The sequence below is a fragment of the Lygodium microphyllum genome, chromosome 30 (genome assembly GCF_053477565.2).
Source record: "Lygodium microphyllum isolate KBCC chromosome 30, Lygodium_microphyllum_v1.1.10, whole genome shotgun sequence".
NCBI classification, from domain to species: Eukaryota; Viridiplantae; Streptophyta; class Polypodiopsida; order Schizaeales; family Lygodiaceae; genus Lygodium; species Lygodium microphyllum.
Genome location: NC_141164.1, coordinates 17,059,083 through 17,083,026, shown reverse-complemented (window position 1 = coordinate 17,083,026; position 23,944 = coordinate 17,059,083). Strand labels below are relative to the sequence as shown.

General features: G+C 42.9%; 1 protein-coding gene across 5 annotated transcripts in view; it reads left to right on the top strand.

Annotated features, from left to right (window-relative positions):
• LOC148009586 (uncharacterized) overlaps positions 1 to 23,944 on the top strand; it is a 226,133-nt gene that overhangs the window by 187,319 nt on the left and 14,870 nt on the right. For all 5 annotated transcript variants that reach the window (XM_087673318.1, XM_087673320.1, XM_087673317.1 and 2 more), the window contains 4 exons: positions 35 to 214; positions 571 to 762; positions 963 to 1,061; positions 1,154 to 1,231. In XM_087673318.1, coding sequence (XP_087529444.1) covers positions 35 to 214; positions 571 to 762; positions 963 to 1,061; positions 1,154 to 1,231 — 549 coding nt within the window. The remainder of the gene's footprint in view (positions 1 to 34; positions 215 to 570; positions 763 to 962; positions 1,062 to 1,153; positions 1,232 to 23,944) is intronic.

The following is a 23,944-nucleotide window of genomic DNA, read 5'->3' as shown; positions in this document are numbered from 1 at the left end:
ATGATTGTATTGAAGTGTTTGCAAACCACTGCAGGAAGTAACATCCATAGTCAGAAAGGAGTTGGAGATGTGGCCTTATGTGAGGATAGGCGTTCATACACATAATGACAATGACATGGCAGTGGCCAATAGCTTGGCAGCTGTAAAGAGAGGTGCTTCACTTGTTCAAGGATGTATAAACGGCTATGGTGAACGTACTGGAAATGCCAATTTGGTAAGTTCATCTCGAAGGATTTGATTTCACTGTCATGGAATAGTAATGTGTTCATGAGGCAACCTGACACTTGGGGAAATATTCAAAAAGAAAGCAAGCTTGGCATATTCGATAAATAGCTTCACATTGTTACAGTCAACAAACATGACCTGCACTTGCCAAAACCCAACTCCAGCGACTGCTCAAAGCACCTACAAAATGCCAGTATCAATCAATCAACATTCAGGCTTTAGCTTCTTCTCTTAAATGTGCTGGTCCCCGGCAAGTTCAGGATTTTATCTATAACAAAAGACTTAATACAAGACATACAACAGTAAACCCCTACACTGTGGCTCATGATGTGTTTCTTCATCCAGGTGAGTATTATTGCAAACCTCCAAGCAAAACTGGGCTATCAATGCATACCGACTGATGCCCTGTCAAAATTGTCATCTATTGCTGCAAGAGTGGCTGAAATTGCAGGACAAGTAGTGCCTCCATCTCAGCCATTTGTTGGTTCCAATGCATTTGCTCATAAGGGTGGGATTCATGTTGCAGCAATTCGAAAGGTAATTTGTCGAATTTCTTAAGCCTTAAATCTTCTCTTTGAAACCATGACCAGGATGGAGTTCTGTTCTGCAATGCATCTTGCTGCACCAGATTTACTGTCAGTGTTCAGCATTTCCTTTTTTCAAGGAGCATTATTATTGTCCCAATGAGTGTTGTTTACTTTTTGTACTGAGAAGTCTAATGCTATGAGTCATTACAGATGCCAGAAAGCTATAACCACATGGACCCTTCAATAGTTGGTAACACTATGCGCTCAGTAGTGAGTGAACTCTCAGGTCGGGGAAATATTTTAGACAAGGTAAGGTAGGTCCCTTAATCTTTTATAGATGACACCTTGTATCGTTATCTCTTTTTGCTTCTAAATTTCTAGGGTGTATCTATACATCACAGGCTGAAAGAGCAGGTTTGACAATTGACAAGGAAATAGCTGGAAGTGTCCTTGCCCGTATCAAGGAAATGGAGAAAGAGGTGTGCATACCCACACATGTTTCTTTTTCTCTATGATGCTCATACTGTGTTAGTTGTGATGGAGCATTAGAAGGTCAGCATGTTTTGCAGAAAACTACATCCCATAATTATGGGTAGATGGTTAATCTTTGAGGTGGATTTACTGAGCTGCTCATAGTGTTACTTGTGATGGAGCGCCTTTATATTGGGCATAGAAGATAAACATGCCTTGCAGGAAACTAAGACCCATAATTGTTAGTAGATTGCTAACATTCAAGCAGATCTACTGAGCATCTGGAGAAATTTTATTAGCTAGGAAAGGTTGAGATGTGCCCATCGACCACAGGAAACTCACTTTTTCTAGATGTTTAGAAGGTCGTATCAGTTTGTATAGGTTAAGGACACAAGCAGAGTTTGGACACCTAGGGACTTCCAATTGCTTATACTACATTGTCATACATTTTGAGGCCCAACTAAAGCTGTAAGCATGTATATTTTATAGAGAAACCTTTCCTAGATATTAGCCATCTTCATCTGTGGGAAGCCACGAATCCATTGAGCATTGGTGAGTCTCACATTCAGGCTTGCATTTCTCCCACATTGACATCAATATATTCTTATTTGCCAGCAGTTCATTCTCACCTTTCACTCTCACAATCATCTTTATCATAAGTCATATCTGTGTTTCACACTGCATATTTGCATTTTGGCTGCACACCAGTCCTCCAGTTGTGCACAACATTCTCATCATGCCTTGAACCTAGTCAGGCATGAGTAGCTCAGATATGTTCTCTTGCTATACAGATTGTGTTTAGAACTCTCCCCTTGCTTAGTGGAGCTACAATAACCATAACCATTATTACACCAGCAATTCCTGATCATTAGCCCATTGGTGCATGGTTACTGTGCTCATTCTTGCAGTGTGCGTGCAGTCTTTTGCTAATATGCAGACCAGTCTCTGTACATGCAGCAGCTTATAAATCCCCATTTAGATTCTTTTCTGAAAAAAAATAATGGTTCTATTAACAAATCCCCTGGGGACAAAGTATCGCTAGGAAATTTAACTTGCTCTGCTTTGGGTGTTGTATTAGAAGGGAATCGGATGGATGATTCACCTCACAGTCAACATGCAACCCATGTTAATACTCATAGTGACTTCAGTTGAAGTTAACTGAAATCATTCTTTGTCATCCAGGTTTAAGCCCAGCTAATAGAGGAACTGGAAATGATTGGGGGTCCATGACTTCCAAATATAGTCCAGAGCAGTTGTACCAAAGCTCCAATTAATCTCTCGTCATACTTCAAAAGTAGACTACCACACCTTAGAACCATTGCAAGGCCCAAAATGCATTCACATTAGGCACCAAATGTACAAATCCTGAAAGTCAAGCATAACGAAACACGAAATAAATTTGATGAAAACTTGCCTTCCTCAATCCAAGCCATAGTTGCCAAGGCTTTTGGAACGGGGAAATGGAAACAGTTTCGGTGAGACGCAAACCAGAAAAATATAAACGTAAGTATTAATATAAATATAAATGCAAGTGTGTAAGAGTGGGTGTGAGTGTGTAAGTGTAGTGGTGTGTGCTTTAGCCTTTACATAAGTAGATGCTTACATTGTGAAGCATACCCATTACACTCGCAATTCTGTAGCTATTGCAAGAGTAAAGAGCTAGTACAATCTTCATAGTTATGCAAATCTTATGTGTGACTTCATGTGTCAGGTGGCCAAGGGAGCTATACATATATCGGGGGGCAGTTTCACATGTAGAATTGTAGTGCAATGTTTCAGAGGCTGTAACCCTAGCTGAGAGTGAAGAGCTTTAGTTTAGCAATAATAGAGTTGTCTATAGATTGGTTTGTTAGTGCGAACTTCCTCAAGGAGCTTTGCCTTTGTAAGTGCATGCTTGGGAGGCCGTAACCTTCGACAACGAAGATTGTCATGCATTTGTGCCTCATAGTACGTGATCTTTGGACTCATTGACTATGAGCGAAAAGCACAAAGGGTGACACACTCAAGGCTGGGATCTACTCAATGGCTATCCTACACACTCCTCTCCAAACCAACCGCACAATCTAACAAGACCATAAACAGTGCTTTGGAGTCTCTAGGTGCTGTTGTGGGCAACATTGGTAGACATTGTCATGCGGCATCCAAACTAACCAGCCACCAGTTGCTAGACCTTCATGATTACATTACGGAGGAAGCATCTCTTTCCAATCGGTATTTGGTGTGTTCACATTGGCTGAGTTATTTTCCAGCACGTACATTTCTTTTTCAGGGGTGTGGACTGCGTTCACACTGGCCAAATGAGGTGATCTGCATTTTTTGGGCCAGCATTTCCTGCATTATTTAATGCAGATCGGCTAGTGTTTTGCAGAGTTGGCTATATATACAGCCTGTCAGTTGTTGGCTGGTCATTCTGCTTTTCAGGTTTCAGTACACTCCGATATTCAGGGATTCTCCTCCATCTTTTGGTTTTGCCTCCTGTCATTGGTTTGAACCGGTTCTCTTATTGACACCTTGGCTTGCATATGGGGACTGATTAGTCCTCTTTTTATTCAACATTCTTTTGGAGTTCGGGTGCAGATTTTCTTCTTCCATTCTGTTCTTTCATTGCAGTCCTCCTCTTCCCTCTCACATGGTATCATCGCCATACTGAGGACTCCGAGGTTCTCACGAGAGAAAACCACACTCAGCTTGCTGTTTGGAACAGATCTGTGGTGAAGAATGCAGATTGTTTGTCTTGTTCAGGCCTTCTATGAAGTATTTCGAACATCTATAACTTCTCTTTGCAAGGTGTAGTTGATCTTCCCTTCGTTCAGGCAGCTAGATACCAAAACATAGGAGTCTTTTGCAAGTTTGCAGGACTACTTGAATAGTTACGGACTACTGGTTTGATAGGTTTGATGACTGAGTTGTGGAGATCGTTTAGTCTTCCTTCGATAGGTGGTCCCATTTGTTAAACCATCGCATAGAGTGATGCAAAATGGTCATTCAAAACCTTGTTCTCGCTCTGATAGATCAAGAGGATCAGAGCATTATTTTTCCCCCTTGCTTCTCTACATGCTCTCATAGGGCTTGTCCTACAAGTCCTTGCATTGTCATGATTGACTTGAACTACTCTCTTTTGTCTTGCAAAGTAGAGTGTATCCTTGACACCTTCCACTTGTAGGAGTTTGTTAGTACCTCGATCCCCCCCCTCCAGTGGAGAATCCCTGCATTGGTTCTACAATGGACCAAGCAGCCCTTTTGTCTTGCAAAGTAGAGTGTATCCTTGACACCTTCCACTTGTGGGAGTTTGTTAGTACCTCGATCCCCCCCTCCAATGGAGGATCCCTGCATTGGTTCTACAATGGACCAAGCAGCCCTTTGGGATGGACTTAATTCTAGAATGTGATCTTTTTTTGCATGAGTTTGCAAGATCATTTGTCCATTGTATCACCATACAGAAGAAACTTTGAATGCTTTTGTTGATGATTTTCACTCTATGCAGGATTACATCAATAAGATGGAGTTCATGCAGGATCTCGTCAAAGGACCTAGCGATGATTCTCAGTACTCAATTGCCATCTCCCAAGTATGATGTCTTTTGTACCGGCTTGTTTACCTCTAGGGTTCAGGAGACTATCCTATGGGAAAAGCTATCTCCGCTTGTTTTGGAGCATGAACAGTGGCTCAAAGAGATTGGTGCCAATGGATCCATCCTTTCTTAAGATTTTATTGCAGGTTCAAGAGGGAGCAGCAAAAGAGACAAGAAGGCCAAGTTTAAGAAGAAGAAGCAGGTTATATATTAGGAGCCTTTCTTGGTCTTTGACATAGATTTAGAGAAGTCTAAATGCCCGCATCGTGGGAAGGGTACTTATCCCATGGAGAAGTGTTGGAAGAAATGCCCTCACCTTTGTCCATGAGTGAAGGATGAAGCTAAAACATTTGAGGCCTCCTCTACTTCAACACTAGCTATTACACATGCGCTCACCTTTGTCCGTGAGTGAAGGATGAAGCTAAAACATTTGAGACCTCCTCTAATTCAACACTAGCTATTACACATGCATCCATGTTCCTTCACATCTATGGAACTCTCTTTTAAACAAAGAATGGCCAATTGAGCTTGAGTAATAATAGAGTCAATTAAGAATAATACGTTACATATCCATGATTCATTATTGACTTGTCACTTATCTCAAAGTTAGTCTTTGGACAAAGCTATACTATGGTTTAGAACTCAAACATTATGACTCATATATATCATACAAAGAAAATTGAAATAAACATATAAATAGCTTATCTACAATGTGGACTGAGTCAAGTTGCAACATCATGATTCTCATTTCAAAACAAACTGATAAAATATCAAGACAAGAATAACTAAAATATACAATAAAATATAATAATCAACTCTCAAGACAAAAATAGATATTAGATTGATAAAGTTCAATAACTAAACAAAATCACAAAAAAAATCAGTCTCTCATTCAAAATCTTGAGCCCTCACGAGTCATTACACATCATCATCATCATGTTTAGCCAGTAGTTTTTGTAAAAAAAAATCATGTTTTTGGTTTCAACTCACAAAAAACGAACCCACATTTTTTACTCACAGAAATGTTTCATACTTTAAGAAATGTTTCATAAGTTTTAAAGTGAAAGAAATATGTTTCTTAGCTGCTATGGTTTTTCAACATTGAGTCATGAACATAATGAGAGGTTGGGACAAAATGTAAATCCAAGACTAGTCACAATGAATTTCCAAGACCCAATTTCATTTATAAGATTGAAGACATGTACAATGAATAAGATATGAGTTATTTGCAATGATAGATCATGGTATGGTAAGTCGCAAGGGCCAAGTGGCAAGTACAAAAATTACTAGATACGAAAAGAACCTAAAGGCGAAGTCTCAAGGTGAGTTGTGTGTAATGTGAAGGGTTCATCCACTCCCATCTCTTCCCCATCAAAAAGAGAATATCGTCTCTTTTAGGGGTGGTATGCGAGACGTCACTACAATAGGTATAAGAGGATAGAGATTTAGAGGGAGATTCAGAGGTAAAAAGAAAGAGTGAGACAATGTGATTATAAATTCTAAAACTAAAAAGATGCATGAATCATTTAAGAAAAACATAATATAAAAATAATACCATGATGAAGGGCCTCTCCATCCTAGATGGTTGATGATTGTATCTCCTCCATCGCATCTACCATAAGGTGATAGAGGAGGCCAATAGTAGCCCCCTTCATGTTCGTCATGTGAATCACCTTCTTGTAGTTGGGAGTAATGGCCATGACAATGCCTCTCATATCCATCCAAAATTCCTCCTTTAAGCAAAGCCTTTGAATGGCCTTGGCTTTCACTTGGCTTGATGTGGACTCCCCTTCAAGTCACTCCTTGAATTCATCTGACACAACTGTTTTTTGTAGCTTGTTGCGAAGGTCATAGAGACCCTTAAGGAGAAGCCACATGGCCACAAAACGAGTCTTCGAAGGTTTCCTCAACTCCAAGTTTGAGTATGAGTGATAAATCACAAGAACTCCGACCTAGAGGTTGACGAAGGCAACAATTGAACAAGTGTCATTGTCAATACTCATCACCCACTCCACCTTGTCTATATCTTCCATAAGAAGATCTAGACAAGAGAGATTGCAAAATAATGGATTTAGAAGCATTACCTCAATGATGACTTGCCATATGTGCTGATACATGAAGGATAGTAAAAGCCATTGCCGTATGTGGCTCGATACGCTCGTTGCTTGGGCAAGAGTGGCTTGCCTCTTGGGCATAGGTGTACTACTCGAATAGCTTTTTCTGGATGGGATAGAAGAAGCCCCTCCAACGTAACAAACCAAGACGGTTGGAGAGAAATCTTCTTCAGCATTTGAGACCTCATGATCGGGAGAGACCACCTCCTCACTCACCCTTGAAAGGCCTTTGCGCCACTTGAATGGCAAGTATTTCTGATAATAATCTTCATTGACATTGTGGTGAATACCAAGGCATGGTGTGGCCTCCGCTCCTAATTTGCAAAGGTGGATGAGGAGAGGGATGAATGAGATTTGGAGCTTTTCGGAAATATTTGCATTGCCACTTGCAAATGTCCTTCACTTGCTCAAAGTACACACAATGCAAGTGAAATGCCTCATGAAGAGGGGGTGCCATTGATAATGTATAGAGAGAGGGTCATGGGTGGAGGGTGAGACGATTCAAGAAAGGAGTGGAGAGCATAGAGAGGCTGAAAGAGTAGAGAGCTTGAGGTAGTAGAGAGAAGGCTAGAGCTTCATGGAGGAGGAACTTGGAAGGGTTGAGAAGTTAAGGGAGGAGAGAGCTTGAGAGAGTACGAGGGATGGAGAGCTTCAAAGGAGTAGGAGGGGTGGAGAAAGAAAAGATAGAGAGAAAGAAAAGGAAGATAAGAGAGATAGAAAAGAAAGAAAAGGTCAGCCAATGAGATCTACCATCAAATGGTCGAGGCCAAGAGACGAGTCACTGGAAAGGGTAATAAATTATGGCATATTCGGCATAGTAAAAAGAAGTGGCAGGAAAGATTCATCTAACTCTGGAAGTCTAAGGTTCCTTATGAAGGCAAAGTGTTCATGTGGAGGTTGCTTATTGGGGGTCTTTCAACTGGGGATATGTTGCGTGCTCGCAAGATCTCCAATGGTTGCTATGTATTTTGCACTACATGCAATGAGACATTGCTTCATCTCTTTATCTCTTGCCCTCTTGCTTGACAAATTTGGAGTTTTTTTTTCCGAATGTGGTTCTCCACGACTCAACAGCGGATATCAGCTCATTCGTGGATTACGGGAAGGATGACTTCTACGTCTACTTTGCATTTAGATTATTCTTGTCTCTTCCATTTCCTTAGATGGATAGCTCTATGATATATTTGGTGTACTCAGAATGCCTTTATTTTTTATTCAGCCTTGGGCATCCATGGTCATGTGGCACGTGTTCATGGTGTAGTGTTATGGCAGATCTCCTCTATGGTTTTAGCTGATTTGGTTCTTCTAGACATTGTTGCTCCCTGGCTAGATATTGTTCACTGCACACCAACTATCCTTTTTGTGTGATATTGGTGTGTTCTAGAGTCTTGGTAGTCTTTCATTTGTATCTATTTTTCTTAGCTGACCTGATGGTTTGATGTAAATATTGCTACTTAATTCAATTATCTTCATGGAAAAAAAGGGAAGAAAATAAAGTGCAGAGAAAAAGAAGAAAAAGGGTCACTTTTATGATTGTTGGCATATGGAGCCACGAGCGTCGTCGAGTGGCGAACTGGTCGGATGAGTTTGGGTGGGATAAATGAGAGTGGACAAGTCGGACGAGTTGTTCCATCCGTCGGGTGTGGAGAACCCTGCCCTGAATGTCTTGGGACTTATGTAATCATCATTTATCATTGATTTATTTAACATGTTGAGAGGCATATTGGCATTGATTGGCGGAGTTTTGCTTTGAGCTTTATCCATGATTGCATATATTGATGGCTTTCTTTTATAGCTAAAGTTGATGTTGCGCATGGATAGTGGATCGTGATGCATGCGAATATTGATGCTATGTTGAATGTTTATTTGCATTGTGTAGAATAATGAATAATGTCAATGTCCATCTATGTTTTTCACATCACAAGAGTCATATAATATATGTATTTAAAACTTTCATACTTTTTTTTTCCTTGAATGAAACTTGTCTCTAACATTTTACAAAACCCATTTCATACTTTGTGTTTCAAAAACCCTTGGTAACTATGTTCTTTCGATACTACCATGGTGGTTGCTTCTCCCTAGCTCCTTCAACTAGGGTGCTTCATCTTCTTCCTTGTTCATGGTTCTTGGCACCAGCTGAAGACTCATAGACATCGACCTCCCTTCCCTGTGTACTCATCCTTTGCATTGCATGTATCATCATCTATGTAGCAAGTGCTTGGGAAAGTGAACAATTTTCCCATGAGGGACACTGTGCAAGTGGAACCTTGTTGCATGCACCTTCTCCTCATGTAACATTCATCTATGCGTCTCATTGCGTAGAGAACCCTTGAGTAGATCTTGAATTCTTTCCACTAGCAGCTCTCTCACGACCATATCTCCATACCTCTTCACCATTTCCTTCATCACCAACACCCATGATGGGTGGTTCAAAAAATCCTTTGCTTTGTGGTGTTGGATCTAACCACCCCTTCATTTTCCTTGCCATGGTTGCAGTTACTCAAAAAATAGAAAAGTTCAAAGTGGTTTAATATCGCATTTTTAAGTCGTGGTAGGCTGCTAGCCAACCGGTAAGCACTCTTTGTACAATGCCTTGGCCTCTCTAGGTGGCCCTTTTGGACTCTTGAGATAAAATAACCATTGCTTGTGTAGGCTCAATAGGTTCTTGGGCAGCCAACATGCACCCATTGATCGATGTCTTGGCTGCTTTGGGGTGGGATGTCTCAGGGTAAAAATAGAGGGTGAGCTATACTTGCAATCCTTTTTTGGTTCTAGTCTTGGGCTTGAGAGAAGATGGTAAGCTAAAAAGATGCATTACATGTTTGATCCTCATTGGCTCATTAAAACAGCCCCAAAACTCAGATTACCAAAGTTTCTGTGTCCCATTAGCCAAAACCCTAATTTTGGGAGGATCCACCTGCCCAACAACTCTGTTCATCCCTTTTTGCAAGGTCTAGTCATCAGCCCATGCCATCTAGTGGCTATCTAGCCTTTGCGATTACTGCCATGTCATCACCAACCCTAGGCACCCTGCCTACAGCTGTGTTTGCAGTCCTATGGACATCAGCTGTTGCACTGCCTCTTCCACTTGTTCAGTGTGTGTTTACACCTCTCACTGCTAGATGAAAGGTTTTTGCACATCTTGGTGGACTTGGACATGCCTCATAGCTGTTGATTTGGCCTTTCTAGCTGCCGTCCTAATCAGATTTGGGGAAGACACTACTGCGTTTTATGCAAATCAGTTTCCTGTCTTGCCGCTCAGTTCTTGGAGGTCTCCATCAGTCCATCTCAGCTTTGACTAGTGCTTATAGCCCTCAGGATCCATATTCGGTGGATGTCACTCTCGGACTACTCCCTCAATCCACTCCCACGAGAGTGATTATTTATTGGACAGCTCTACCTTTGATCATCTTGGTCAACTCTTCCTTTATTTACAGCATTCATTCATTCACTTTAGAGTTATCTTTCCTCTCGATTTGTTTTTTTGCATTTTGCATTTTTACATTTTTTTGTGAATTATTGCGTTGTCCCATGAAGATGTCTTGTCCATCAGCATTACCTCCACAAGATGCGAGGTGCCAATGTGCAAGGTAAAGTGAAGCCAATCTTGGGGATATGCCTAGGAAGGGAAGTGGCCCATGGCCTATCCAAAGGCTTTAGTCTCCTTGAACTCCTCTATGGTACTCATTACTTGAAGCAGTTCCTTGGATAAGACCGTGTGAAATAAATTGAGAGGAGGCGGCATGTGAGGGGAAGAGTGTGAGAGTGCGCAATGGAAGAGAACATGAACACAGAGAGAAGCGAAAAGAGAGAGGAAGCAAAAGATCAGGCAAGAATATTGCACTGACTAAAGAAGAATGCCGATACAATGATGATGGATTGATCAGTCCTTGCATGCAGACAAAAGTGTTGGTGAGGGCACTAGATCAGGTTGATGATGATGGGAGCACCAAGCACGGGGAGTCGGAGTATGCAATTACAAAGTGAAGACTAAAGACTGAAGAGAGTATATCTGCCAAGTGGGGAGGCTGGCTATAAATAGCGAAGAAATAAAAAAATTGGCTGATCCGATCCAGAGGATGCCAAAAGTACTGGCCGACCAGTAATAAATGTTGATCATTGAAGAAAAATATCGGATAATTTAGGCAACACCCCAAAAAAATCCCAAATAATAATAGCAATGTTTGGCAAGTGTAGGTAGACTATGAAAGTAGTAACTAGCCTAGGAATGCACACAATAAGCCAACAAATAAAGAAAATGCACCTAAACTGCCAGAGCTCCTATGTTTGCATCAAACTCTAACAAGAGCTCACAGCCAGGAGATGAGAGATTGACATGACTAATACAGGCAGGCTAACACCTCCTCTGAGATCTTGGCTGGGTCTGAAGACCCAACAACCTCATGTGATGAAGCTTAGAAGCCTTGGGTAAAGGCTTCGTAAAGAGATTTGCAGTGTTGCCTCCTTGGGACAGTAGGCTACCGCCAACTCGGAATCCACGATCTGTTCTCAACGGACCACCATGTGCTTCGTGCGAGCATGAAACACAGGGTTCCTAGCCAAAGCTAGAGCACTCTAGTTGTCCTCTTGCAACTTCATAGGTCCTGGCTGAGGAAAGCCAATCCTTGCCAACATGCGGCGAAGCCGAACCACCTCTTTGGCAATAGAACATAAGGCACGATACTATGTCTCTGTAGAAGGAAGGGCCACAATAGGTTGCTTCTTGCTGCTCCAAGAGATAGCTCTCGAATCCAAGGGAGAAGTCATAACCTATAATGGACCTCCATGAATTCACATCACCTACCCAATCAAAATCACTCCAACCAGAGAGAGTAACCCCCTCTCCATACATGATCATGTAGGATCAAGTCCCCTGCAAATAATGAAGGACGTGCAAGGCCGCCCTCCAATGCTCCTCAGTGGGAGTCTTTATGAGAGAAGACAAAAGAGCCACAACAAAAGAAATATATGGTTGTGTGTGAATAAGCGAGATGAGGGAGCCAATGAGACACCCGTAACAAGTGGACTTTGGCTCCATGGGCCAAGAAATAGGCCAACAATTGGCCATGCCAACCTCAAAGAGAAGCTTGGAAATGTACTTGTGCTACAAACAAAAATGCCTTATGTCATCTGACAAATCTTCAATCCAAGGAAGAAGTGAAGGATCCCTAGATCTTTCATGTCAAACTCCTGTTGCAAAATCTCCCGAGCACGATCAAGCTCTTGAGTATAGCTCCTTGTCAAGATGAGATCATCGACATACAAGATGAGCAAAACACACTTGTCACCCTCAACCTAGAAGTATAGGCTAGGGTCATGAGCTGACCAATGGAAACCACTCTGAAGAAAGAATCAATCAATCCTCTGGTACCAAGCTTTGGGAGCTTGCTTCATGCCATAGAGAACCTTCTGCAATCGGTAGACATGGTCCTCCTTCCCTTGCACAGGAAAACAAGGAGGTTCTGAAACATACATCTCCTTCTCAAGGACACCATTCAAGGAGGCAAACTTTATGTCCATCTGATAAACAGGCTAGCGATGGTGGGCTACAAGAGTCAAAACAACCTGAATAGTAGATATTTGAGCCGTAGGTGCAAAAGTCTCAAAATAGTCCAACCCTGCCCATTAAGCAAAACCCTTAGCAACAAGCCTAGCTTTGTGCTTGTCCAAGGAAGTAAGGTACTTGGTCTTATAGGTCCACTTCACACCTATCACATTTCGCTTCGGGCGATATGGAACCAATTCCCAAGTTTGATTATGCTCGATGGAATCAAGCTCCTCCTACATGGCTTAACGTCAAATACCCTGTGCAAGAGCCTTTTCAATTGTAGTAGGCTCACTATCATGAAGAATCTGTGACATAAGAGCAGAGTTTACATAAAGTGAGCCAATCTTCATGGACATGTGGGAGAAGCAGAAAGTGAGAAACAGCGGAATCCTACATGAGTTGTTGGTACCAACAAGGAATCCGCATAGGCTCACTTTACCGTGAGGGAGTTTCGGTACTTGCAATGCACTTGGTTCGGATAGGGACTCCCCCTCAAACAAAGTGACAAAATGTCAAAATCAAGAATGAATCATAATATATCATAAATAACTCATAAATGAGACTAAAATTGTATAATAATCAACTCTCAAAACAAGAATAGATACTAGATTGACAAAGTCCAATAATTAAACCAAAGCACAGAAAAATCAGTCTCTCATTCAAAATCTTGAGCCCTCACGGTTCATTACATATCATCATCATCATGTTTAACATTGCCCAATAGTTTCATATCCTTGCTTGGCGTCATCATATCCAAGTTGGCATCAATATCCTAGCCTCTCGCAACAATCTCCATTATTGAACATTAGTGATTTCATCACTCGTCCATCATAGGGGCTTCTGGGACCTGTGTCTTTGCAGCCTAGCTCCTCCATCATGTGGCATCACTCGTTTATCACAGGTATTGCTGGTGTAAAGAAATACTCTGACACAGAAGCACAAATAACAATCGTACAACAAAGCACAAACTAATAAAAGAACACGGTTAGGGTAAGGGTAACTCAGAGACAATAAACACAAAAAATCAATGAAGTGATATAATTGTTGAATATACAATACTCATGCAACAAACACACTATGCAGTGAATGAATACTGAACCTCAAACTCCTGTATCTCAAGGATCACGACAGGGGTAATGAGCTGGAGAGTATGTCGTACCCCGAATAGATCCCGAATCGCAACAAGGCAGCCTCCGAATGTCGAACACGAGCAAACACAGTTGTGAGAAGTTCGATTTGATGTAGAAGAAGCGAGGAGAGGAAAAGACTAAAAACACAAGCAGGACAGCCTAGCGACATTAGAGGAGAGAGAAAACTACCAAACACAGGTAGGAGAGCTAGGTGACAGTCTTCAGAAAGCAAACGTAGGGCTCTGATGATGTGGCAGGCTATACGGCAATAGGTCTATGCAAGAAACAATAGTCGCCTAGCAAGGATCAATTTCAAACTGTGTGAAGAGGACTGAAAATCAGGGGCCAACTAATGTAGACAGCAATGGACAGCTTTGGTTGAGATGTCCTTCGCAAACGGAGTGTGGGCAGCAAGCTGAAACACTTGAAATTTACAAAAACGAGATTGAGGGCTGAATGGAGGGCAACATACGTATTTATAGAAAGTTTGGGCCCTCACAAGTGGGTTTGTGCTTATGGGATATAGAAACTCTCTAGGATTGTGTTTCTTTCAAATAAGCAAGGTTTCTTCATTAATTAAGCAAGTTTTGGGGTTGTTCAAGTAAAGCTAATGCATTTTTAGCTCAACACTCCCTCTTAGGCCCAACAACGGTGCCATGAGAAAGATCTTTTACCCTAAGGTGTCCAACCCCAAAGCAACCAAAGCATCGAACAAAGGTTTCACGTTGGCTGCCCAGTGGCCTACTAAGACAACAGAGGTGATGGTTATCTTACCAAGGAAGCCCAAGTGATTACCCCAAAGAAGACACAGCATCGGACAAAGGATGCACGTCAGCTGCCCAGTGGCCTACCAAGCCCTACTAAGGTGGAGAAAAGTAAGTATGGACTGCTCTTTTTTTTTTTAAGGGTTTTTTTTTTAAGATTTGATAGATTTAGCATTAAGTGTGGGGTTCAAATCAATTTTTGTCCTATCGAGTACCCGTGTCCCAAACGGGGGAATGATGAAGGATAGTCAGATCCAAGACCTTCATAAAACAAGCATATTATTCCTACCATTATTAGGTGTCGGTGAAGAAGAATAAGGCTAAGATGTGGATATAGCAAATAACTAAAGCAAGAAAGACAACCAAAGCAAGCAAGCAAGCTAAGGAAAAACTGCCATGGGCAATGCCACAAATATGGTGGATTCAGACTTGACCGCTCCAAAAGACCGAAAAGGGATAAATGTGCACAAATGCATGTTTACATGAACAGAATGCCAATGCATGGGGTGATGCAAAGGGCGATGCAAAATGGCATGCTCACGCAAGATGCAATGCAACGGTGTCACTTGGACAAGTGCCCTTCTAGGGAAATTGTTCACTTGCCCAAGCACCCTTTTACAATCATATCATCCTGACAGTGTGGATGAAGTTACAAATGTCCATAATACGATACAAAAGAATAAATGAATGAATGTCTAAGAAACTGTAAGCATCATCACTGTCACTGGCAAGAGTAGAAGTGGCCCCATCTCAAACTGGAAGGGAAAGCAAGAGGGAAGCATTCTCTCCTCGTCAAGTTGAAGAAGTAGGATAACAGGTACTGAAGAACCGGTTAGTTGATTGCTTTGGTCAAAATATCTGCAAAATTGTCAGATGTAGGCACAAACTCTAGGCGGATAGTGCCTAGCTCAACATGCTCTCTGGAAAAATGAAAGTGGACTCCCACATGCCGTGTCCGTGGTGTAATGATTGGATTACCCGCAAGGGCAATGGCACTCTGGTTGTTGCAGTAAACAACGATGGGAGAGTCTCATGGAAAATGAAGTACCGCCAATAAACTCTTTAGGTAGGTGGCCTTAGTAGTGCCATCGAAGAGAACCCGGTACTCAGCCTCGGCCGTGGAAGCCACCACCGTCTCCTACTTACGGCTAGACCAAGCAATGGGAGTCGTGCCCAAGGTAAAGAGGTAGCTGCCATGGGAACGTGGAGTGTCAGGATCTCCTGCCCAATCAGAATCAGTGTATCCTTGCAAACATAAACCAGAACCATATGTCAAGCCATAAGAAAAAGTACACCATAAATAACGCAACACACGAAGACATGCAATCCAATGTGACATCCTAGGTGCTGTGAAATATTGATTGAGTATGCTAAGTGAGTATGCTAAATTTGGCCTAGTATGAATTAACCAAAGAAGTTTTCCTACAACAAATTGATAAGTTCGTGCATCGAAGGGCTGTCCAAGGGTATCCTTCGACAAGTGGACAGTAGGATCAAGAGGCATGGCCACTTGCCGTGTCCGATCCGAAGTGTGTTGTTCCACTAGTTGAAATACGTACTTAAGCTATGACACAAAAATGCATCCTCCAAAACGAACTACCTCCATTCCCAAAAAGTTAGACAACAAACCAAGGTTTGTCATCTCAAAAGTAGCATTAAGCTTTGCCTTGATGTCTACTATGGCAGCAAAATCAGAGCCTGTGATGAGTAAGTCGTCAACGTATAGCAGGATATAGTTGACCCTCTCTGCAGTAGATCGAGCATGTCATAAGGGGTAGAATGGTATCCATGAGTCTGTAAGAACCCATACATCCTATGGAACCAAGATCGCGGTGCTTGCTTCAACTCATAAAGAGCTTTCTGCAAGCGGAATACCTTATCCCACTGGTTCCTTGAAGAAAAGCTCGATACTAAAAATGCAGGCAGGACAGCCTAGTGACAGCAGAGGAGAGAAACTGCCAAAAGCAGGCTAGCAGCTGGGCAACAGCCTATAGAAAGCAAACACATGGCTATGATGACATGGCAGGCTGTACGGCAGCAGGTTTGTGCAGAAAACAATAGTCGTCTGGCTAGGATCAGCTCCAAACTGTGTAAAGAGGGCTGGAAATTAGGCACCAACTGATATAGACAGCAATGGACAACTTTGGCTAAGATGTCCTCCGTGAACGGGGTGTAGGTAGCAAGCTGAAACACTTGAAATGTGCAAAAACGAGATTGAGGGCTGAATAGAGGGCAGCATATGTATTTATAGAAAGTTTGGGCCCTCCCAAGTGGGTTTATGCTTATGGGACACAGAAACTCTCTAGGATCGCGTTTCTTTTAAATAAACAAGGTTTCTTCATTAATTAAGCAAGTTTTGGTGTTGTTTAAGTAAAGCTAATGCATTTTTAGCTCAATAGCTAGGACTCGTGTTTTTGCAGCGTGGCTTCTCCTCCATCACTTGGTGTTACTCGTTTATCACAAGCATTGTCGGGACCTACATTTTTGCACCTTGGCTTCTCCTCCATTACTTGGGTTTACTCATTTGTCACTAAGGCTATTGGGACCTGCGTTTTTGCATCCCGGCTCATCCTTAATTATCTAGTATTATTATCCATTTGCCGTCAGCATCTGGGCTGCTCTCCTTGTGTTTGACAACTTGGATACTCTTGGATTTGTGTTTTGTTGCCCAGGTCTCTCCCCGACATCAGAGGACTATGGTTTACTCCCTCGACAACTTATAATCATCTTCCATATCTCCGATGGCATTAGAGGATTGCAGTTCGCTCCCTCCACGATTACCTTTCACCTCCAGTGATTACTTTGATATCCCACTACTAAGAGGATTTTGTTTTGCTCCCTTCACTGTGCTGATTTCCCACAGGTATTGCCGCTTGATTCAAGCAAGACAGTGCAGTTATCCTTTGAGCTTCGGCTCTGTTGTATCACCTTTTCTTCTCATAACATGATTTAGTGCATTGTCATTGTGTTGTTTCTGTGTTTCTAAATTTCTCTTCTCTCTCAGTGTTTGCCATACACAGTCTATGTTACTCGCAAATCCTACTCTTTCTTTGCAACATCGCTTAATTTAACATGGTCTCAGAGCATACCTCTTATTTTTGACATGGTATTAGAGCGCAAGAGCTCAGAGAGCTAAACACCCTGTTCATCAGAGAATGAAAAGACAAGTTGCAGATTCGACATCATCTACTGATTTTCCTCTTCATTTCCGCTACTTCAGCAGGAGACAAAGATATCCTTCTCTTTCTCTGCCACCCACCCTCCCTTTTACAGGTTGATACTCTGGTGCTATGATGTCTCCACAAGCAGCTGGATAGACCACTGTGTGCTCCTCTTCCGGCATCATTGGAAACCCTCATTGAGCTAAAACACACTTTTCAACTAATTAGCATTCTTAACACAGCCCCAAAACACACTTAATTAATGAAAAACCCTAAAAAGGGGAGCGGTCCGAGAGAGTTTCAGTGGTCCCCCAAAAACCCTAATTCTTTGGGGCACCCTTCAACATCTATAAATAGACAGGCTGCCCCTATTTAGCCTCATTCACGTCTATGCAGGTTTCACACCCTTGAGTACAGATTTCAACCATCAATCTACCTCTACGTGGCAGTCTAGCCTTTGAGACTGCTGACACCTCTCCATGAGCCCTTGTAGTGCCCTAGCGCCTTCCTCCAAGTTGTCGCCCACTGTTTGGCGCCTTCCTCCAAGTTGTGTTTGGCATCTTCCAACCATCACCAACATCTTCATTACCTTCTACAACATGCATTTGGTTCCAAACCAGCCTAGCGAGAGTTCCTACACACTCTAGTTGCTTGCATTTTATCTTTCTTCCTCCATGCAATAGGTGCTGGTGCTCCTCCTTATCTAGGCGACATCCACATTTTGCATTTATACTCATTTCGGGGCCGCCTTCCATCTCCACAGCTTCTCCTACTTGTGTTTGGCGCTCCAAGCCCTTCTAGCATCATCATTTTGCAAACTACACACTCTGACTGGTGATCACAAACTTGGGATTTGTCTCCGGTGGATGTCACTCTCCGACACACTACTCTACCCTTGAGTATTTGTACACTCTTACATTTGCAGTATTCATTCACTTCAGAGTTGTGTTCTTCTTTTCCTTCTTCTATTTGTGTTTGAGTTTTTTGTTTTGTGTTTAGGATTTGAGTTTTGCTTTCTGTGTCTGCGTCTGTCTCTTTGTATTTCTATCGTGGTCGTACACTCTGAGGTTCCTCAGTGCAAACCCTAGTAGTTTTCTTTACATGGTATCAGAGCCGGTGCTCTTGTAAAGAGTATCTTGCGGATATTGTGGAGAGTTGGTCTTTGTGCGAGACACACAAAATGACTCATAACCGAATCACAATGTCCCAGACACCTTCTTCTCCAGTTGCTATGATGTCCTATTAGACTTCTCCATCACTCGAAACTGTGAGACAGAATTATGGACTCGTTGAGGAGGACAACACTCCACTTTCACATTCACCTTTACCTTCTTTTTCTACTTCTATTCTAGATTTCACTAACATGACAAAGGAGGACTTTGAGAAGTATTATCACAACAAGTACAATAATGTTTACACCCCTCCTACAAGCTTTGCTACCACATTTGGACTAGCTAGTAAGGCTGGCCACCTCTCCAATCATGGAGGACATATGGTATTTGGAGCGTCTAGCGATCCATCTTCATCATTTCAGCCAGGTCCAGTATCAAGCTCATACAACCCTTTTGAATTGAATGAATCAAAACCCTCACCTGATTTTTCTTTTGAGGTGCAGGATCCGGATGGCTTTGCATATGTGAACTTTAATAGAGGGAGCTCACAAAGCAGACGGAATTTAGGTACATCTATAACTTCTGTTTTATTTGAGTATGTAACACACACTTCTCACTTTCCTCCCATCCCACCCTCTTCTACCTCCACCCTTGATCATCTCTCTTCATCCTTTCAAAATCTCGGATTACACTCCAGAATCCACTTCACTCACACTAGGGTTTGGATCTACCATCTCCGCTCCTAGCACATTCTCCTTCTCTATGCCTTTTTCTACCTCTGCACCATGGTACTTTGTTAGGAAAAATGCCACCCTTTAACACAGTACCTCTCACCTTTCGACAAATAAGCACACCCATAGCACTTGGGACAGCTGTGATGGGCATCCCTCTCACTACCCCTAGATTCACCTCTCACATGACCACTCAGACGCAGGGGATTCCATCCTCGACTTATGGTGCGTCGTCCCACTTACCTTGGGTTACATCTACGCAGGGATTTCCATCTTCTACTCCAAATGTTCCCATCCCACCTCCACCATGGGCTACTCATACGGTTACCATGGCCACGCCTAGTCAACCCATCCCTACCTATGGATCCATCTTGCACACTACCCACATGCTTGGTAGGCACTCTAGGGCCCATTCCCAAGTATACTCCACTCCCCCATCTTACCCTCATTACACTTTTTCACACTACCCGTCTCCAAGTACTACCACTCCTATTGCAACAGCTAAGAATGTCTTCACGGATAAGACTCGTTTTAACGAGTCGAATTTCGCCACTTGTTCAAATTTCATGTAACAAGTGCTTGAGTCTCAGGGTCTTTGGGACCCCATCATTAGTCTAGAACCTATACGTACCCTTGACTAGCTCACCCTGACTACATCCGTCAATGGAGAGCCCTCAATGCCACAGCCAATGTTGAGCTGATGCAGGGATTGCTTCATGAGTTTCACTCTCAATTACAGTACTTTCCGCTCGGGTCAGAGCGTTGGAGTCACCTTCTCGACTACTATGCAGCCTGAGATCGTACTCCGTGCATAAATCTCGACTTTGAGCTTCAAGAGTTCTCTATTAAGGAAGGGGATGATCTGAAAGTCAAGCTAACTGAATATAGGTGGTTACTTCCCGAGTTCGCCACTACTAGCTCTCCAAAGTCAAACGACGATCAGGTTAAGTTCTTGTTGAATAAGTTGCCCGAAAAATACTTCACTTTCATTCAACACATCATCTCACAGCCTCGATTGCCAACCTTCTACAAGTTTGAGTGCCAGTTCTTGTGTTATGCAAGGCTACATGATCAAGTCCACAAGAAATCCTCATCACAGCCTTATTCAGAGCAGAGGGCATTGGTTGCCTCTTCTTCGGGAGAGAAAACCAACAATGGCAAGAACTCACAAGATGCGAAGGCAAGCCAATCAAAGGGTGACTCCTCTTCCTTAGATGGAACCAAAGAATCTAGATCTATCTAGTAGTAATTCCCTAAGAAAAACCAGTTTTAAACACATTGCCAGAGAGTAGGTCATGTGGACAAGGAGTGTTGCTCCAAGGCCCAAGGTCTTCCACCTAAAAAGCCTCAGCAGACCACTGCGACTATATAGTCCAGTGGGGCTACGCCTTCCACTCCTACTTCATCTGCTCCTTCAGCACCCATTGTTGCTGCTTGATATGTGGCCCGAGCACAATCTCAACAGACAGTCTCTTCCCCTACCCCTGAGGGTTTGGTTGATTCGTTTGCAAGTGCCAATCCTGTTGCATTTTATACATCCATCTTACCTTCCTCTCCACCTCGTCAAGCATTCCCTTGGCAAAGCCCTGCTACTGGACATACACGATGGTGGACACCTTTCCGTCTAGCATGTCTCTGGGTCCTTTAGGATACCCTAGGTCAATCTAGCATCCATTTTTCACACTTTTAGTATCAGGCCCATAGGATTTATTATCATTAGCTTTTCCATTCTTAAATCTTCCACTGCATTTACTCACACACGTACACATTCATTGCATTGTCTTTTCAGTTAGATTCTCTCTGTTATGTTTTGCTTTGGAGCATCTCACCACTGACCTCTGTGTTTACAAATTCTCATCTCTTTTGTAGGGTTTTGTCTTTCAGTGTAGGGCTAACTTGTAGATTGCTTTGGTCCTACGTGGGCTAGAGATGTGGGGATGCGCATCGTTCCTTTCATGGTTTCATCATCCTAGGAGTGCTTACTCTTCTTCCAGCATGGCGGTTTCCCCTCCTGAGGCGGATCGTGCAGCATCTCTCTCGATGCTATCATGGCGGTGACTTCTATCTTGCTCTTCTAGCAGGGTGCTTCATCCACTTTGTCTTCATTATCTTTTTCCATTCCTTATGGTTCTCGGCACCACACGAAGACCAACATCAGGCTCGTCTTCCTTCTTCGACATGTACATCCAGGTTGAGAGGGGGTTCCTACCCTTCTTGGTATTCTACAGGCTTCAGCACTTTGTCTTCGACATCGGCTTCTCCCTCATGTTGTACCTTCCCCCTTGCATTACATGATTTCATCATCTTTGTACGAAGGCGCTTGGGCAAGTGAACAATTTTCCCTCGAGGAATATTGTTTAAGTGGCACCTGCTGCATGAGCATTCTTCAGCATGTAGTATACTTTGCATCTCATTGTGCCAAGCACCACTTGAGTGGATCCTAAGTTGTTTCCACTAGCGGCTGTTGACACCACATCACTATATTCCCTCATCATCGACACCCTTGAGTGGATGGGTAAGCTTGTACTGTTTTGTGATGTGTTGGATATACCTACCCTACTCCCATCTTCTAGGTTACTATTACTCAATCGGCCACATCCCATAAAATTTAACTCTCACTTCTATAAAAAAAAAAAGTTCAATGTGGTTCCATCTGCCTTTGTAGAGCTTGGTAGGCCATTGGCCAGCCAATGTGCACCCTTTGTCTGATGCCCTGTTCTCTTTGGAGTGACTACTTGGACTCCCTTGGTAAGATAACCATCGCCTCTGTAATCTTGGTAGGCCACTGGGCAGCCGCATATACCCTTTGTCCGATGCCCTAACTGCTTTGGGGTGGAACGCCTTGGGGTAAACAAAAATCAAAGTGACTAACCTAACCTTTCAGCTTGGTTTTGGGCCTAAGAGGGGGTGTTGAGCTAAAACACGCTTTTCAGCTAATTAGCATTCTTAAAACAGCCCCAAAACACACTTAATTAATGAAAACCCCTAAAAAGGGGAGTGGTTCAAGAGAGTTTCAGTGATTCAAGACAAGCTACCCCTATTCAGCCTCATTCCCGTCTGTGTAGGTTTCATACCCTTGAGTGTAGATTTCAACCATCAGTCTACCTCTACCTGGCTATCCAATCTTCAAGATTGCTACCACCTCTCCATCAGCCCTTGCAGTGCCCTAGCGCCTTCCTTCAAGCTGTCACTCACTATTTGGTACCTTTCTCCGGATTGCGTTTAGCATCTTCCAGCCATTGCCAGAATCTTCATCACTTTCTGCAGCTTGTGTTTGGTTCCAGACTAGTCTAGTGACAATTCCTACACACTCTAGCTACTTGCATTTGGTGTCTCTTCCTCCAGGCAACATGTGTTGATGCTCCTCCTCATCCATGCAACATCCACAGTTTGTGTTTATACTCATCTGGGGGCTGCTAACATCTCCACATCTTATCCTACTTTGAGTTTGGTGCTCCAGGCCCTTCTGGCATCATCGTTTTGCAAACTACACACTTCGACTGGTGGTCACAAGCTTGGGATCCGTCTCTAGTGGATGTCACTCTCCGACATACTACTCTTCCCTTGAGTATCTGTACGCTCTTACATTCATTTGCAATATTCATTCACTTTAGAGTTGTGTTCTTCTTTTCCTTCTTCTGTTTGTGTTTAAGTTTCTGTGTTTAAGTTTTGAGTTTTGCGTTTAGGGTTTGAGTTTTGAGTTTTGTGTTTAGGGTTTGAGTTTGCTTTCTGTGTTTGTCTGTCTCTTTGAGTTTCTGTCGTGGTCGTACACTGTGTTTCCTCAGTGCAAACCCTAGTAGTTTTCTTCGCACCCCTATCAATACTTGTTGCCATGGACCTTTGCTCCCTATCCCACTAAAGAGTATATGTGTCTTCTCCCAGGCACTCATTGTACCACCTCTTCCTTATGGGCCACAGAGTTTATTCTACATCGGCTTTCAAATTTTTATGCAATAAGAGGATTGACCAGTACCACAATCTCCTCGCGACCGCTACAATTTGTTTCGGAGGTTGCTTCTACTTCTTCTAGGGTTTTAGGAATGCCACCTCAACAACTCGTGGTTCTACAATCCACTCCCTCAAGAGACAGTGATTGTTAGATATCGTCCCCTCGGTAGTCCGCTCCTTCAAGAGATAGTGATTGTTCAATCCCTTTTGTTACTTCAGCTTCGCAGTCCACTCCACTGAGAGACTATGATTGTTGCCCACCCTTGGCTTAGCTTGCGCCTCACCTCTCCCCACCCTCAACTACTCAAGTTCGAGAGGCCACCTCTAGAAGTTCAACACCCCATATATCTTCTTTGGCACCACAGATGACACTTCCTTTGTCATCAAATGATTCAGAGTCCATGATCCATGAGTTTTTAGATTCCCTATCTCTCACAGAGGGGAATGTACTATTTTTGCCCTCCGAGGAGACTCTTACTTCTTCTACGGCTTTAGAGGGGACCCTTTTACCTCCACCCTGAGGGCGGGCACCTCCTCATCATGAAGTTCATCACCTATCCCTTTACTCTTTTGGGATGGTTGTCTTCGAGCAGTCATTTCTCCTATTGATACCCAAGATCTTCAGGTACAACCTAGATTGCG